Source organism: Microtus pennsylvanicus, chromosome 14, assembly GCF_037038515.1.
Source record: "Microtus pennsylvanicus isolate mMicPen1 chromosome 14, mMicPen1.hap1, whole genome shotgun sequence".
Classification (NCBI taxonomy): Eukaryota; Metazoa; Chordata; class Mammalia; order Rodentia; family Cricetidae; genus Microtus; species Microtus pennsylvanicus.
Window position 1 is genome coordinate 28,645,557 of NC_134592.1, and position 18,634 is coordinate 28,664,190.

Below are 18,634 nucleotides of genomic sequence, written 5' to 3' on the forward strand. Positions count from 1 at the left end.
CCCCCCCTCTCCACGCCGCCTCGCCCGCTCCTTCCGGCCCCGGGCTCCGCTCGGCTCCGCTCGGCTCTTGGCTGCCGCGCTCGCTTTGCCTTCGGCTGTTTCCGGAGCCGCAAGCGCCTAGCTGCGGTGACGCTCCCCGCGCGGGCTGCAGATGTCGGACCGGCAGGCGGCTGAGGGGCCGGCCTTCTGGAGCCCCGCTGCTCGTCGAGGGTCGGCTGGAGGCGTCGGGGACCGACAGGGAGTGGAGGGGAGCCAGGCGGCCGCTTCAGGTACGCAAAGGCCTGGGCTCTGGAAGGGTGGGTACCGCTGAGCTCGGGGCCGCGCACGTCGGGCGACCCGTATCCCTACCGCCCTGGGGACCACGGCTGCGCTCCAGGTCATTTGTACTCCTTTTCGAAACGTCTTAGTTCCTGTCTTGCTTCCTTTCGTAGTCCAGCCGGGTTGGCAGTCCGGCTCCTTCCGCCGCACCTCCTTGGCGTCCGTCTGCGTCTGTGTCCACCTCGGTCCGCACCGCGCTCACCTCCCGCTCCTGCCTTTGGCTCCGCGCGCGACCCCACCTCTGTCCCCCCCCCCCCCAGGCTAGCCTCTCCGCCGGCTCCTGCCGGCGTCTTCCTGGTCGCCCGCCTTCCTCTGTCGGAGCCCCACTTTGCTGCGCCTAGGCCCCCCGCGCCCAGCCGCGGTCCCCTGCATCCTTCAGACTAGGAGAGATGGAGTACAGCCAGAATTGGGAGGTTTTGAAGGAGCATCGTAGTCGGAGCAAAGGCAGGAACTAGAGGCTGCAGTAGAAATTTTGGAGATCTCATTTTCCGAGACTCACCCTCCTGTTGTGCCAGTGTGTCCATTTCGGGCCACACAAGTTCCTTCGTGTGAATTTACTTAAGTGTCTAAAGACTAAAGGGACAGCATACCACGCTGTCACCTTTCAGCCTTGTGATCATCACAGGGGCGTGCCACTAAAAGGATACTCTAGAGGGGGAGCGATCTGGTCCCTTTAAGTAGCAAGTAACTGGTTTTTGAGCTCTGAAAGTGACTGAGGCACCACCGTGGATCCTGGGTGCTTGGCTGGAGTGTGGTATCTCTGTTTTAATGACCTTGGACAAGTGGCTTAACTTCTAAACGCGTCTGAGTTTCCTCTTTAGTAAGATGTGGGTACTAAAAGTACCCGTGTCTCACAGCATTGGTGGGAGGGTTGTATGAGCCCCTGTGACTGAAGTACTTGATCTGAAACCCAAGATGCCCGCTGTATAAGGCCGTTGTCTGGAATGAGGATAAAGTCTGTTTTTGCTCGGCCGAATTTCAGAGCTGCCGCAGAGGTATTCCTGAATGTCCTTTTCAACATGTGTCCTTCATGCTTTTCTAAAATCACCTATGCCATGGTGTTGCTACACACATACATTGGGTTTTTTTTTGATATTGTGCTATATTTGATATTTTGGTAATAAAAAATTCTAATCAGGGTGGACTGTAGCTCAGTGATAGAGTTCGTATGTGAGGTCCTGGGTTAGGACCTAGCACCACAAAAAGAAAAAGAAAAAAAATTCTAAGCATACTTTCTGAAAGATGATAAAGGCTACACAAATAAGCCCTTATATAGAATTATGAGGTATATGTCTCATAAACCCCTGTCCCCCATATATGCCAGTATTCATAAATTACATATACTTTAACTTTTATTTCCTCATGAGTTTGTCGTGAACATACTCAAGTGTCTTTTTTTTTAAAATCAGACCTGTTTTCTAACATATTCCTGGAGTACTCTTAACACGTGGTATTTAAAATGTTTGTTGGGCTGGGAGTTCGGCAACTACTGGCTGAATCTGTAGGTGAAGGTCTGATTGTAAGGGTTTGACTGAACAACCAATAGGACCTAGGCTAGCCAAGGCTGCCCCTGGCTTAGTGGTGAAGCTCTGATACCGCGGGAGACATTCGGCAATATCTGGGAACGATTTTGGTTGTTGGAGCGGTAGGCAGTGATCACTGACAATTACAACAAGCCTTTCGTGCTGCTAAAATGTCTGTGAAGGTCTGCTTAAGGTGTCAGAAACGCTGCTTTTGAGAGAAACTCAGGCCTGGACTTCAGCTGTGTCTCCAGAGCTCAGTGGGGGTGCGGTTTGAACCAGAGTTTTTTAGGCTTGGGAGTAAAAACCTTAAAACTGCTCAAAACTGGGAGTTTGCTCCCACATTCCAGTAGAAAATGAGCCGAGTTAGTAGAGATCATAAGAATCAGGGGGTAGCTGCTTTTGTCACCTGCTCTTAGAAAACAGCAGGGAAAATGAACAGCTACTCATTTGAGTATTTCAATGTACCTTATTCCTTCAGGAGTTCGTCAGTATCCAGAATAACAAGTACTTGGTTTGTTTTTTCCCCTTTTCTTTTTCTCCTTCTTTCCTTCCTTCCTTCCTTCCTTCCTTCCTTCCTTCCTTCCTTCCTTCCTTCCTTCCTTCCTTCTTTCTTTCTTTCTTTCTTTCTTTCTTTCTTTCTTTCTTTTTTTTCCATGTAGTGTTTGTACTAGTTGTTGAGATTTTGGTAAAAAGAAGGGTTTGTATAAGTAAAAGTCTCTGGTGGTTGTGATGTTCTTAGTGTCTTAGGGACTGTGGTTGTTTTTAATACTTTTTTTTTTAATTCGGGGGGGCACCTGAGCTCTTCAGTTCCCCAGAGGAGAGAGAAATCATTCCTTGTGTCTTGAAACCCTCCGAGGAATACGTATTACATCACTTAAAGGCAGGCCATTTTTTAAGTCTGCAGAGCACTGGGGAAAATCAAGGGCAGTGTTTATTATAGTCTCACCAGGAACTCTGTTTGATGTAGATGACCAAGCGTTTGTTGTTGAGCACTGGACGTGGTCAGGTGAGCTTGCTCTGGTTCTAATGTAGGATGAAGAGCGGCACTGGGTATGTCGCCCCTCTGTTTTGCTGCCTTGTTTTCGGTTAAGTTCATGAGGATCTGAGATTCGGTAACTCCCTGCGGGATGGTTCAGAGTGGTGGAAGTTTATGCTCAAAAGACCTTTTTGTCTTTATTTTTTAATTTCCTATTCCAGTTTTTATATTAGCAGGCTAATATTTTGCTTACCTGTGGCTTTTAAAAGAACACTTGTGTTTTTACAATGTTGATAGTTGGTTATCATATCATGCTTTAGTTTATGCAGTATAATACATGTGTGTTATATGAAGGATCGCTTCAGTGCCGAAGAGAAATTGGGCTGTCTGGTCACTGGAACTGACTGAAACTGAGTTAACGTGCTTTTCTTTAAGCCTGTCAATCTAACCGCATCACCTGCTTTTGGGTCTTCTGCTCTGGGGGAAAAAAAAAGCCGAGATAATTATTTCTGCAGCTGTGTAGTGAAGGGGACGTCTTATGAGTTCTAAAGAAACCTAGACTTATTATTCACCTGCTTTGGGGAAAACCTGCTTTTTTGGCTTACTTGTAAAGAAAACACCAAAATGCACAGTAAGCTCAAATCTACAGCTTGATCAGAACGCCTGAGCCACGCTCAGTAACCTGAAAAGAAAATCGTATTTTGAAAGTGGTCAGGAGCCATATGTGGTGGCGCACACCTTTAATCCTAAATGCTTAGGAGGCAGAGGCGGCAGGTGGACCTCTGAGTTCGAGGCCAGCCTGACCTAGAAAGTGAGTTCCAGGACAGCCAGGGCTCAAAAAAACCAAAAACCAAACCAAACCAAGAAAGAGAAGGAAAGGAAAGGAAGGGGAAGGGGGAGGGGAGGGGAGGGAAAAGGGAGGGAAAAAGAAAAAGGAAAAGGAGAGGAAAGGAAGAAAGAAAAAGAAAGAGTGGTTAAATTATTTGAAGAAGGCTTCTGTTTTGTGCTTTACTTTGCAGTCGAGACCATCAGTTATGAGTTGTTACTCTGCATCTTCCAGTTCTCCTCCACACATTGTCTCCAAGATTTTGGCCAGTTAGGAACCGTGACAATAACCTTGTCACATTGGAGAATACCATATTTCACTATTACTAGGTTGCTATTTAAAATTTTTATTTCAGTCTTAATGTTATACATGATTTTACTAGCTTGATAGGGTAAACTTTTATGATCATACTAAGATAAACAAATATATATTCATTAAAAGAAAAAACTCCTTTCCCTGCTGTCATCTAATTTTAAAACCTGTCCTGTTTTCTTTAGAAATGCATGGAGAATTAGCCTATATTTGACTGGCCAATTAAAGTCTGAACTGCTGGGAAATTGGCTTTTCCTTTTTCATCGTCTAGATTTCAGAAACCTAAAAGGATATGTTTAGACTTGAGTTTTCCTGTCTCTCTCAAGCAACATTCCATCTTCCCACACTCTATTCTTCTGGAAATAAACTTATGTTTTTCTTTCCTCTTTTTATTTCCTGCTCATCTGAATCCAGTTGGAAGCTGTTTTACCAGAAGTTCTTGCATAATTTAGGGCATTCCTTTTTTTTTTCTTTTAAACATTGCCTGGCCCATTAGTTTTAGCCTCTTAACCCATTTTTAATAATCTATGTAGCACCATGAGGTGCGTTTACCAGGAAAGATCTTAACCTGCATCTGTCTGGAGTGGGAGAACCATGGCGACTCCCTGACTCAGCTTCTTTCTCCCAGCATTCTGTTCTGTAATAAGACATAAAATTAGGTAGGCGGAGTAAACATTCCTTTTTTTTTTTTTGAGACAGGGTTTCTCTGTAGTTTTGTAGTTTTGGAGCTTGTCCTGGAACTAGCTCTTGTAGACCAGGCTGGCCTCGAACTCACAGAGATCCGCCTGCCTCTGCCTCCCGAGTGCTGGGATTAAAGGTGTGCGCCACCACCGCCCGGCTAGGGCATTCCTTTAAACTTAAAAAATACCTTTTCATTTTCTTTTCCTGCCATTCATCAAGCTGCTTGAAAAAAGATGCCATGAGAAGTGATTCTTAATATCTGAACCGTGCACAGGCTGACTGATCAAGAGAAATGGAAATGACTCACTGCGTTGGTGCAGGTGCACAGAAACACACTGATGCTTCCTCTGCAGGAGTGGTGCTCAGCCTTCCTAATGCCGCAACCCGTTAATATAGTTCCTCATGTTGTGGGGGCCCCCAGCCATAAATTATTTGTTGCTACTTCGTAATTATGATTTTGCTACTACTGTGAATCATAATGTAAATATCCAATATGCATAGAATGTAAATATATAATTTATTAATTATATTATATTTCTATATAGTATATAATGTAATGTGATATAATATAACATATTACATCACATATTATTATATCATATTACATAAAATAATAATATAAGATAATATGATATACGATTATATAATATATAATAATATAAATATCTGATATGCAATCCTTGTGAAAGGATCATTCAACCCCCAAAGGGGTCGCGACCCGCAGGTTGAGAAGCACTACTCCACTAAGGTCCAACAGAATTGGAACGTATTTTCCATTGACCCATTTCTTTGCGCAGACTATTCTACACGTTTATTCCTGTTTAAGAATGTGGACACAAGGTTATTACAGCATTTTTGGAGTGATAAAAGACTTGGAAAAAAGTTGTTTATCCATAGAGAACTCGTAAATCAATGACTTGTTTTTTATCAAATGGAATATTTGCTATAGAGAAGAATGAGAAAGATGTTTGTGTACAGCTGGGGAAAGTATCTGAGATGTATCTGGAAAGAATAAGATATGCAGAATAGTGTGTCTGATGTCCTGGTGTGTGTAGGAAATGTGAGATTCATGTGCGTATGTATGCTGTATCCTTCACAGTACTCACACAAACATACACATAACCTTTACATGCACAAAACCTCTCTGGAAGACTACTGAAAACCCAGTAGCATCAAGTCCCTCTGGAGATGGGGGCTAACATAGAAGGAAGCTTTCATGGTATACTTTTACCACTTTTGGATTTTGAATAACAACAATATATCACCTTTTCAGAAAAAAATCATATACAAACATGTTTTTTAAATATTTATTTGTTATGGATACAAAATTTTGTTTGCATATATGCCTGCTAGAAGAGGACACCAGACCTCATTACAGATGGTTGTGAGCCACCATGTGGTTGCTGGGAATCGAACTCAGGTCCTTTGGAAGAGCACGCAGTGCTCTTAACCGCTGAGCCATCTCTCCAGCTTCTACAAACATGTTAGACGATTCTTCACTGTGTTTCTTTTCTAAAATTGGAGTCTTTTTGAGTCTTTTTTTTTCCCCCTTGAGACAGGGTTTTTCTGTAGCTTTTGAGCCTGTGCTGGAACTAGCTCTTGTAGTCCAGACTGTCCTCAAACTCACAGAGATCCACCTGCCTCTTAGGTGCTGGGATTAAAGGCATGCGCCACCCCCACCTGGCAAACCAAGTGCTTTTAGGTTTTTCAAGACAGGGTTTTTCTGTAGCTTTGGAGCCTGTCCTGGAACTTGTTCTTGTAGACCAGGCTGGCTTTGAACTCACAGAGATCTGCCTGCCTCTGCCTCCCAGTGCTGGGATTATAGGCATGTACCATCACCACCTGGCCCTAAAATTGGGAGTCTTTCTGCATATCAGGGACAGATATTTTTTTAAAAGTCATTTTTTTATGAAGTAGAGGTTATCAATATCTTTATGTATTAACTTTGTTATAGTTTACATTTTATTGTTTTAAACCAATTCATTGTTAATTTAAAAATATATTAGGTTTTTTTTGTTTGTTTGTTTTTTCAAGATAGGATCTTGCTACGTAGCTCTGACTGCCCTAGAACTCATTATGTAGACCAGGCTGGACTGGAGCGCCACCTGCTTCTGCCTCCTGATTGCTGGGATTAAAGGCATGCACCACCATTCCCAGCTAGGATTTCTTTTAAAAATAAAAAGACCAGCTATCTACTTTCATAATGTACCATTGCCAACAAAATCATCTCATTAGTAATTATTTTGGTAGTACACCTAATTATTTCATTAATTTTATTTTATTTTATTTTGAGATAATCTCACTCTGTAGTTTTGGCTGTTCTGGACAGGCCTCAGATTCACTGAGATCTGCTTGCCTCTGTCTCCCAAGTGCTGGGATTAAAGGTGTGCACCACCACTGCCTGACTTATTTTTGTTTTTAATTATGTGTGTGGGATGCCCTGGAGCTGGAGTTACAGGCAGTTTCGAGCCCCTTACTCCAACCTGGGAACCCAGACCTTCTGTAAGAGCAATCTGCTCTCTTAACTGCTGAACTCCTCTCTCTAGCTCCTTTTTCATAATTTTTATTTATTTATTATTGTTTTTAAATGTGTCATGTGAATGCCTGCAGGCGTGTCTGTGTACCACGTGTGTACCCACAGCCCCCGGAACTGGAGTCAGATGGTTGTGAGCCACTGTGTGGGTCCTAGGAATTGCAGCACGTGCTCCCAGCTGCCGAGCCACCTCTCCAGCTCCATGTGCTTTTACTAACGATTTTTATTAATTCTAGGATGTTTTACTCATATTTGCTCTGCACTCTTCCTCATTGCTCTTCTCCCTCTCTTGCTGCTCCCTCTCCATTCTGTTCACAGGCACCTATGGGAGTGTGTGTGTGTGTGTGTACAGACACAGAGGCCATAGATGAGAGAAAGTGTGACATTTTGCCTTTCTTACCCCTCACTACTCTCTTTACCCTCCCCCTTCCGTAGACTCCTTCCTCTTCCCACATAGTTCCTCTTTCATGTCATGTGTATTTGTATACCCATGCACATGTGAACACCGTGCACATACAAAACAGCCCAAGCCTGCCAGGTGCATTGCTGGGCTGTCGCCTGTCAGTTGCATTTGTAGACTTTGGTCTTTCCTGCCGTGTTTGTGGTGTAGTGCCTGCTGTCTGTGATAGCTCACTTCACTTGAACTGCACTTCCCTGTGGCATGGGGGCCTCTGCTGGTTACTTCAGCTGGTGAAACAGTTGGGTTCTGTCACCCTCCCAAGAATCCCCACTTGATGTCCCCTGGGGTGACTCATGTTTCAGGCGGGACTTCCTCCTGCAGAAGCACACACAGTATGGAGATCTTTGTAAGAGGACTGGTCTCCCTACATTTCAGACCCACTAAGCTTTGATACCATGCTGGAGAGATGTGGTTGTCAGTTTCTCACAGTCCACTGGAGCCCCAGAATTCTTATCTGGGGCTCATAGCAAATGTTTGGCATCAGAGTCTGACACCCCCACCCCAAAATTCAGACGGAAGGTTATCCAACTCCAAAATCATTTTCAGATGATGAGGTTAGCCCGTAGCCGTTGCCTTCATCCTCCGCCCCCAAATCTTAACTGTGTAGTTGGTTGGAGCCTCCTGCTGCTTGTTCTTTTTCATCCTGTGAGCATCTGGCCCTCCTTCCTGCTCTCCAGGACCCCCTCCCTCAGTAGTCACTTAGTCTAGAGCTGTGTCTTTCTGACTGGTTATTGTTCCCTGTATCCCCAGGGTAGTCTCTCTGATCAGACTCAGCAATAGCGCACAGAGGCATAGTAAGTGACAAGAGGAAGTCCTTTCTCCTAGTGACCCATCTCACCAGAGCAGTCGCTGGGTCCCAACCGCAGTTGGGTTTGAGGCTTGTGAGAACTGTAGGCTGCTTCTGTGGGTGAGGTGCCTGCCTTCACCAGGACTTCATCTTTTGGATGAGGTTTGCTTCCCTTCCCCCAAATTCTAGTTGTGAGACCTGAGCTGTGCGCACCTTACTAATTTTATTTATTTTTGCTGATTTTCTGCACTTTTCAGTGGTCCTGTTATTTTCTTTGTGGACTAGAGTTGCCCCTATGAGGTTTCGAAAAGAAAAGAAAACAACAAAACCCAAAACACATACCTCCCCAAATCAAAGCCCTCCCTCTAGGCCTCCTCTTCAGAGTCCACTCATTTTTCAGTGTCTTCACCCTGGGGCATAAGTTCCTTATGCTTGAACCTTTACATAGACATAAACCATATTCAAACCATAGCAGTTACCATAGAGTGACTAGCTCAGTCATCTATACAAAACCTTCTGTATTCCAGGACAGGAACCAAAAGCTATGGAGAAACCCTGTCTTGAAAAATCAAAAAAAAAAAAAACCCAAACAAACAAAAAAACCTTCTGTAGATCATATGTGTTATTAGAGAAAATAAAGGGTATCTAAATACCTAAAAGGCTTAGCTGTCTAGTGAGTCTGAGGCCAGCCTGGGTGGTTGAGTTAGTCTCTCCTGCTCGCTCATACATGAGTGAGTGGAAACACGCTTTGTGTCTGTAGTAAGATTATAGAGATAAAGTTTGTTCCCAGGCTGACTCCGTATAAAATGCAGTGTCAGGAGTAAACCCAGAGGAGTTTTGGCGTTTTCTCTTTGGAGGGGTTCTAGAGTGTATATACAAATGACAGGCTGAAAAGGCTCTAAAATACGTCAAGCATAGGAAGGCTTGCTTCGCAGAACGGCTGGGTCCTAAGCAGTATTAGAAAGCTTCCCTTGTTTTATCGCGCTCCACTTTATTATACTTCACAGATAGCGGCATCTTTTACAAATTGAAATCTTGACCATCCTGTACTGCCCAGATATGTTCAGCAAGTATGTTTTTCTACTAGCATGTTCTTACTTATTATTGTGGTTCTATTCTGGTAATTCTCACAATATTTCAAGCATTCATTGTTATGTATATTAGTGGTGATCTGTGTTCAGTGGTCTTGATGTTAATACGGAACTTGTTTTGGGGGCACCACAAATGGCTCTCATGTAATTTGGCAGCCTTATAAATAGAGGTCATAAATAAACCCAGGAGTGGTTGATACCTGCAAGTGGCTGAGAAAACAACAATTATCAATCTTTTCAAGAACAATAAAGATAATCAGATGAGGACAAGATGCACTGGATGTCTTTAAGTTTAAATTCCGAATGCAGTTTTGTATGTAGGGGCTTTTGTTAGGTTTCTTGCTGCAAGCAACAGAGGTTAATTCTAATTGCCTTAAGCAGCAAGAAGATTTATTAGAGGGGTAAGGAGGACTCACCAAACCACTGTAAGGCGAGAGTGAGACTCCAGACATCACACAGGAACAGTGTGCGTGCTCTAGCCCTGCGAGAACTCGGCTCATATGCCAGTCCTGTTTCGGGTCCCAGGCAGGGACATTAGGTTATGTGCCTGTCCCCTGACTTTCTGGGGCTGGGAATTGAAGGTCTTTCATTTGGTTCTTCACTGAGGATGAAACAACAGGGAGATGGCTGGGTGTTTAGAAGCCAAAAGGTTGGCAAATGACGGCTGCACCTGCCATCCTGAGGGAGCTGCAGATACAGCTCATGTCACCACTGAGGGTCGCTAAGGGTCAGAAGTAGACATGCCTACGAGCTATTCTACAAGAGAAGACGGTGAACTTCAGATCTATGCTGTTAAACTAGATCTAAATTCCCAAGGCTCTAGGATATGTCTCAGGTAGTTTCTTAGCCCCTAGGAAAGAAAATAAAAGGTGTTAGAAGCCAGCATCAGTGCATCAAAATTTGGCTACCTAGTTATTGCACAATTGTGTCCTCTCTAGTCTGTCTCAGCTTCTCTTACTCATTGGATCCTTTGTCCTCTGTGGACTATTTCTGAAGTTTTCTCTCTGATCAGATGGCTGTACACAAACATACAAAGTTGACCACTTCTTAGGAATTCAGGGAGAATTGCTCTAAATTAATGAAATCTGTTTTCTCAAGGGTTTTTGAGGGATAGGTGGGTGGGGGTTGAATCTGGGGCCTGGTATATGCCAGCCAAATGCTCTGCCGCTGAGAGGGGGGGGAGAGAGAGCGAGAGCGAGCGAGCGAGCGAGAGAGAGAGAGAGAGAGAGAGAGAGCGCGCACGCGCTTGCAATGCTTTGTCTCTCTTAGTTTCCTTTGCCTGCAGCATCCTTTCCATCTGACTGGGCTGGGTCCTACTTACTCATTAAGACAGTGGAATTATCCTCTCTTTCAGGAAGCCTGTCCACTTGTTAAGCATTTCTGTGGTAGTTCAGTTAATAATTCTAACAGTATCTCGTATTTACAATGACCTGCTTTCCAGTTTACTTTCTCCTGTAGACCGAGTCTTTGAAGGTACACATTTACCTCTGTGTTCACAGCATCTAAACACAGTACCTGGCATGTAGCATGCAAGGGTCTGTCATTAACTCAGAGCTTTTTTAAATTTTTTGATGTGACTCCTGGGTATTACACAAACCGACTGGCAGCTTGATAACTGAAGGACAGCCTCCATGCTCTGTTTTAAGTGGGTGAAAGCTCAGGTCTAGGGAGATCACTTGGGAAAGTCCTTGCTGAGTTCAGGTCTCGAATACCATGTAAAAAGCCGGGAATGCAACTGTAATCCTAGTGCTGAGGAAACAGAGGCAGGAGGATCCCCGGGGTTTGCCTCCCAGCCAGTTGAGCCGGTTGGTGAACTCCAGTAAGAGCCTATCTCGGAAGGTAAGGTAGGAGCCAGAGAGTCGGCTCAGGGGTAAATCACTCGCCCCATAAGCTGATGACTGAATCCCCAGAACTCACGTGAAGAGCTGCACATGGCCACACTTCTGATATCCCAACGCTTCTCTGGTGGCAGAGATGGGAGAAGGCGCAGTACAGCAGCAAGAGAGAACCTACCTCAGAACAAGGTGAGGGCAAGGACTGACTTCCGACGGATTTCCTCCGAACTCCACGTTGTGTACTCACAGATGTCTACACAGACACGCACACATAAATTAAAAACTACGTATATGGATAGAGGGCTGAGTGTGGGGGTGGACAGCTTTAGTTCCAGCTCTCTGTGGAGGCAGAGGCAGGCAGACCTCTGTGAATTCAAGGTCAGCTTGGTTTACATAGCAAGCTCCAGGACAGCCAGTGATGCTTCCTGAGACCCTATCTCAAATCAAATCAAATAAAAAGGTGGAGTGATTGGGGAAGAAATTTAAGGTTGACTTCTGTCCTCCACCCACACATACACATGTCCCTGCACACATGTCAACACCTGCACACATGATGCACATATACACAAAAGGTTAATACTGAGCGAAAAATCTAATGGTGTACTTGGTATGAGCCTGTTTTTTTTTAAAGAAAAAAGGGAAATTATTTTATATGCATTAAGGTTTTTGTCTTAGTTAGAGTTTCTGTTGCTGTGAAGAGACACCATAACCACAGAAATTCTTAAAAAGGAAAACATTTAATTGGGTGGCTTCCATTTTCAGAGGTTAGTTCATTGTCACCATGGCGGGACATGGAGGCGTGCAGGCAGACATGGTTCTGGAGAAGGACTGAGAGTCCTCCATCTTGATCTGCAGTCAGTAGGAAGTGAACTGAACTAGGTGTAGCTCACAGCCCTCTCATAATGACACACTTCCTCCAACCAGGCCACACCTCCTAATAGTGCCACTCCCTGTGAGGTTATGGGGGCCAGTCACATTTAAACTACCACATTTTTTTTTTTGTTTTTCTGTGTAGCCCTGGCTGTCCTGGAACTCACTCTGTGGACCAATCTGGCTGCTTTTGCCTCCTGAGTGCTGGATGTAAAGGCATGCGCCACCGCCATCCAGTTAAGGGTCTGTTTTGATGACATAAATTATTAAAAAAATTTAAGTAAAAACGATAGTGTGTTGTCATGCTCTGCCTAACAGATTGGTAAAGATTGTGTGCACATTGTGATATGGAAAATGGTCACATTTATGTAATGCTAGCAGAAGTGAAACTTGGAGAGAAATTGGGTAGTGGGTATGACAGTCTTGACAGCAGACCCTGTAATAAGGAATTTCATTTCTGGGGGTTTCTTATAAGGAAGCAAAATCAAAGATATATAGATATGCATATATATGTATGTTCTAACTTAATCAGAATAAACAAAAATTAAAAGTAATGTATTATTTTAGCTACTTGTCTTGATGCTATGATAAAATATCCTGACCCTGACAAAAGCAACTTAGAGAAAGGATTTAGTTTTGCTCACAGTTCAAGGATATGCTCCATCATGGGGAGTTTCTTAGTTATTTTTCTATTGCTGTGAAGAGACATCATGATCAAGGCAACTTATAAAGGAAACATTTAGTCGGGGGCTTACATACAGTTTCTAAGGGTGAGTCCATGACTGTCATGCTGCAGGTGTGGCAGCAGGCATGACCCTGGAGTAGTGGCTGAGTGTAGCGGGAATTCTTTTCTCTGTCCTGTCTGGTCCACTGGATGGTCTCTCTGCCACCTGCTGGTTCCCGCAGCCGCTTAGTGTTAATTATAAGTTTGGTGGATGGCTCAGGCTTCTTCCTGACTAGCTCTACATATAAATTAGCCCATTTCTTATAATCTATTTATCTTCATGTGCCCTGTGTAATTACTGGTAATGCTATGGCATCTTACTCCCCTGGTGGCTGCTGGTGTCTCTTCGACTCTGCCGCCTTTCTCCCTGTCTCTCTGCTTGGATTCTGCCCTGCCATAGGCCATAGCAGCTTCTTTATTATCCAATGGTAATAAAACATAATCACAGCATACAGAGGGGTATCCCACATTAGCTGAGAGTTTACATCTGACCCATAAGCCAGACACAGAGATAGAGAGGGGTATGTGTAGATAACTGGAAATGACATGTATTTTTTGAAACATAAAAGCCCACCCCCAGTGGCACACCTCCCTCCAACAAGGCCACACCTCCTAACCTTTCCCAAACAGTTCTACCAGCTAGGGACCAAACATTCAAGCACCCGGCTCCATGGGCCATTCTCATTCAAACCACCCTGGTGGCTGGAGCTTGAGGTGCCAGTCATGTGGTCCAGTTGCATTCAGGTAGGAAGTAGGATGGGGTGCTCAGCTGGCTCCCTCCTTTTTATGCAGTCTGTGACTCAAGCCCAGGGGATGGTGCTGCCTATTTTTAGAGTGGGTCTTCTCACTCCAGTCAAGATGGTTCTTCCCAGGCAAACCCAGAGACCAACCTGACCTAGGTAATTCCTCATTGGCATGTACAGAGGTTTGTCTCTGGAGTGCTTCTAGCTTGCTTTTATCTGATACAAATGTATCAACTTACCAAGTTGACAATAGGCATTAACTCTCATGGATACCAAGTTGGGCGTGGTGGTAAACAGGTGTAGTCCCAGCAATTCAGGAAGCCAGGGTCAAATGAATACTTGAGTCCAGAAGCTCAAACCTGGGCAACATAGTGAGACCCTGTTTCAGAGAAAGAAAAATAAGGCAACATTTGTCACAAGTTGAATTTTGTCAATTTCATCAATGGCTTACGTATTTCACTCTGATGTTGAATTGTGGGAAAACAGGCATTCACTTATTGCTGTTCTGAAAGCAGAATCATAGGCAGCCTCTGCCAAAGATGACAGCCTGGCAAAAAATGTGAAATGCACATAAGGCGTTATAGCACACTTTGTAATATTTTAATGGAGTAAAAACTGGAAATAACACTGATTCCCATCATTAGGGATGAGAGCATGGTGTGCATGCCCATAATCAGCTATTTTATTTTAAAACACATGAAATAATATTAGGCTCTTGAACTACTGTTATTTGTTTTGTTTTTTGTGGCTTTTTGAGACAGGGTCACCCTATGAAGCTTAAACTAGTCTCAAACTCCTGATTCTCCTGCCTCAGCCTTCTGAGTTAGTATGTTCTTATGAACGGTTGACCCCTTTGTCATTAAATAATAGCTTTGGCTGTCTCTTGTGACATCTTTTGGCTTGATATGTATGTGCATGTGTGTGTTTGATTGACTTTTAGTCTTATAGGGTCTTGTGGTTTTTTTTGAGACAAGGTCTTATTGTTGTGACCCAGGCTGGTGTTGAATTTACAGCAGTTCTCAGCCTCCCAAAGGTTGGAATTACAGGGATGCACCTCTGTGTCCAGTTTGAATCCGTTTTCTCTGATACAAGTGTAGCCGTCTGTGTTCTCTCGATTACCAGGTCTCACCCTTTTACCTTCAGCCTATGCAGTCTGTACATCTGAGGGGCAGCTCTTGTAAGCAGCTTCATTTTATCTTAATCCATTTTGTGCTGCTGTAACTAGACTGGATAATTTATACTCTTATTTTTGTCAACGTTCACATTTAATCTAGTTCAGGCTTATGAGGCAAGGACTCTACCGTTGAGTTGTATCCTCGCACCCCTCCCCCCAATGCTAGGGATTGAGTCTAGGGCCTCATTCACACTAAGCAAACATTCAGCCTTCCTCAGCCTGAGATTAAATACTTTATAGCGAACAAAGCTTTGTTTCTTGTAGTTGTAGAGCCTGGGAAATCCAGGGGCTGGAGGACAAAAGAACAGGTGATAATGAAGCTGGGAAAGCAGAACTAATTCTCTGACCAGCAGTGCACTCCTGTGCTCATGAAGACATCCCATCCCTGAGCATCCCAGGGTTGGGGAACAGGGCGGATATGACATGGATGGACAGACACAGATGAACTGACTGGTCAGTAGATCCTATGATGGAGAAGTAGAGACAGGGTCAAGGTTAATTCGTAAATATTGGCCCTTATCTTCACTTTTACATTGTTTGAGGCATACTTTGTTACATTGTATCTTATTTTAGGAAGTAGATTTAGAGCTTCAGTTTCTTTGACTTTATGCAGAGGGTTAGAATAGGGAATGTGTAAATGCACTCAACTGTGTGTACAAGGAAGTCTCAAGGAGTAAGCGAGAAAGATGTTTAAGTCCTCAGTAAGCAGTAGAGAGCAATTGAGGAAGACAACTAATGTTAATTTAAAATGTCCACACACAGCCAGGTGGTGGTGGTGCACGCCTTTAATCCCAGCACGTGGGAGGCAGAGGCAGGTGGATCTCTGTGAGTTCGAGGCCAGCCTGATCTACAGAGAGAGTTCTAGGACAGGATCCAAAGCTATAGAAAAACTTTATCTTGCAAAAAAAAAAAAAAGAAAGAAAGAAAGAAAGAAAGAAAGAAAGAAAAAAGAATGTCCAAACACATGCATGTGCTCACACAAGTGAATACAGATACATCCATGTGTGAACACCATACATACATACACATGAAAAAAAGAAAAATCAACTGTATTAGCATTCAAGCATTTATTACACTGATCTGCACTCAGGGACCTAGCAGGACATGTCATCAGCAGCATTCAAGATGTGACATCGTAGCTACTACAGCCACTAAGTATGGCCATTCCCTATGCCCATGCTCTATATCCCCCAACCCCTTGCCTTCTCTCTCTCAGAGGCCGCCTCTACACCCTCCCCCAATAAACCTCCTATGTGAGCCCAGTTGCATGGTGTGACTTTGTGGTACCCCTTGATTCCAACCCGCCAAGGTTGCCTTCTGCCATTAGACTATTACAATCTGATGGGTATCTCTATCTCAGCTCTATCTATCTATCTATCTATCTATCTATCTATCTATCTATCTATCTATCTATCTATCATTTATATATAAAATAAATGTGTGTGCAGGTATTCCTAGAATGTGCTGACTTAGATTCTTGTGGGTCAGTTACCCAGTAGTGGTATATCTAGATCATATGGTAGTTCTGTTTTTAGTTAGTTTATGTATGTATGTATACATGCATGCATATATTTATGTGTCTGTATATGTTTTTAATTAGTTTGTGTATGCATGTATGTATTTATGTGTCTGTATATGCTCGCATGTATGTGAAGGGAGGCCAGAAGAGGGCAGTAGGTGTTCTCTATTATGCTTTGCCTATTCTTTTGAGTTAGGATCTCTCCCTGAACCTGGGGCTTTCATTTTCATGGCTAGGCTGGAAGCCAGCAAGCCCCAGCAACGCTCTTGTTTCTATCTTCCTTGGTGCCAGGGTTACAGATGTACATAGCATGCCTAGTTTGTATATGGGAATCAAGGCCTAAACTCAGTGCTCCTGAGTTTGCAGCAATTGTTCTTAACCACTCAGCCCTTCTGTTCAGTTGTTTGAAGAAAGGCTCAGGTGGAGGCTCCACAGTGGCTTCACCAGCAATATATAAGCTTTTACCCCTCCTTATGATGCAGTCCATCCTGGAAGAAATCAAATCTCACTGAAGTTTTAATTTACATTTTTCTGATGGCTAGGGGTGTTGAGCATTTTTCCTTTTTTTTTTTTTGTCTACTTATTGGCCATGTGTATCTCGTTTTTGAGAACTATCTGTTCATTTGCCCATGTACTATCTAGATTATTTGTGTGTATGGGTTTAATTTATATATTCTTGACATTGACCCCCTCTTGGTAGACTGTCCCTTTACTCTGAGAATTGTTTCTTTGCTGTGTTGAAGCTTCTTAATTCCTTACAACTCCATGAGTTAATTCTTGCTATTATTTCCTGGACTGTTCAGGTTCTTTCAGAAAACTGTTGCTATGACTATATCTTGAACTGTTTTCCTGCGCTTTCTCCAGTAATTTGAAAACTTTTAGTCCTATACTAAGATCTTTGAACTATTTCTAATTTATTTCTTAAAGTTTTTATTCTATGTGTATTAATGTCCATGTGTACATAAGTACACTTCATGTGTCCTTGGAAGCAAGGAGAAGACGTTGAATGCCCTGGAACAGGAGTTAGAGGCATTTGTGACCTGCCATTTGGGTGTTGGGAGTCAAATCCAGCTGTTCTGGAAGAGCATCCAGTGCTTTTAACCTCTGAACCATCTCTCCAGCCCTCTGAATTGATTTTTATATAGGATGAGATTTATGCAATGACTTTTTTTCCCCTTAATTTTGACAAGGTTTCAGGTAGCCCTAGGCTGGCCATAAACTCTATGTAGCTAAGGCTGGCCTTGAACTCCTGATCTTCCTGCCTCAACCTCCCAAGAACTGGACTGCAGGTGTGTGTTAGTGTTTCCTCTCAAAGAATAAATTCTCTCCATGATTTTCTAGAGAAAGAAGATCTAGAAAACACCAAGGTCAGCTCTCCACTGGCTTCTGCCTCTGATCCAGAACCCTGGCCCTCACCCTACAGGTAGGGACATGCAGTTGCTTTGTCCTCTGAGAATAAAGTAGGCAGTGATTTTAAGGGGTGAAACAAGCTACAGTGTTTATGTGACTTGTCAGGTTAAACCATCGTATAACCGTTAGGCTGTCATTCTTTTTCTACATTATCTGTTTGTTTTTATCTTATGTATATGTGTGAGTGCCTTCATGTATGTGCGCGTACCATGTATATGTTTAGTGCCTGTAGGGGCCAGAAGAGGGACTCACATCCCCCAGAGCTGGAGTTGTAAGTAGTTGTGAGCTGCCTGACCTGGGGGCTGGCAACCAAACTGAGTTCCTAGGAAAGAACAGCAAATGCTCTTGGCTGCTGAGCCATCTCTGCAGCTCCTAGGCTGTCATTCCTTTTTGGTTTTTCGAGACAAGTTTTCTCCGAGTTACCCTGGCTGTTCGGGAACTCACTCTGTAGACCAGGCTGACCTCAAACTGACAGAGCTCCGTCTGTCTCTGCCTCTCGAGTGCTGGGATTAAAGGGATGCATCATCACCAACCCCTGTCAGAGTATGCACCTCATTTTTTTTTGTTTTTGATTTTTTTGAGACAGTGTTTCTCTATGTAGCCTTTAGGCTGTCATTCATAATTTTCTTTTCTAATTCATCACTTTCACTGATACGTATATGGTAGAAAGGAAGGTCTTAGCTAAGTCTTAGCGTGATAGGAAGTGTCGGGGTTCGATGCTAGCCCGGACCCTCAATTATTTCTCTTGACCAGACCCCAACATAAACTATCTCTCTGGACCGGCGTAGAGGTGTGGGAATAAAGACACAACTCACATGGCTTTATCGGGAGGGAGATTCTCAGTGGTCTCTC

General features: G+C 43.7%; 1 protein-coding gene across 5 annotated transcripts in view; it reads left to right on the plus strand.

Moving 5' to 3' along the window:
* The first annotated feature begins 108 nt into the window (after window positions 1-108).
* The window catches only part of Tmed8 (transmembrane p24 trafficking protein family member 8), a 31,289-nt gene continuing 12,763 nt past the window's right edge, over window positions 109-18,634 (plus strand). For 2 of the 5 annotated variants that reach the window (XM_075948788.1, XM_075948790.1), the window contains exons 1-2: window positions 109-269; window positions 17,714-17,795. In XM_075948788.1, the coding sequence (XP_075804903.1) occupies window positions 152-269; window positions 17,714-17,795 (200 nt within the window). In that variant the 5' untranslated portion in view covers window positions 109-151. Of the gene's footprint in view, window positions 270-17,711; window positions 17,796-18,634 lie in introns of those variants that run through there. The other 3 variants (XM_075948791.1, XM_075948792.1, XM_075948793.1) reach the window with 2 other exon arrangements.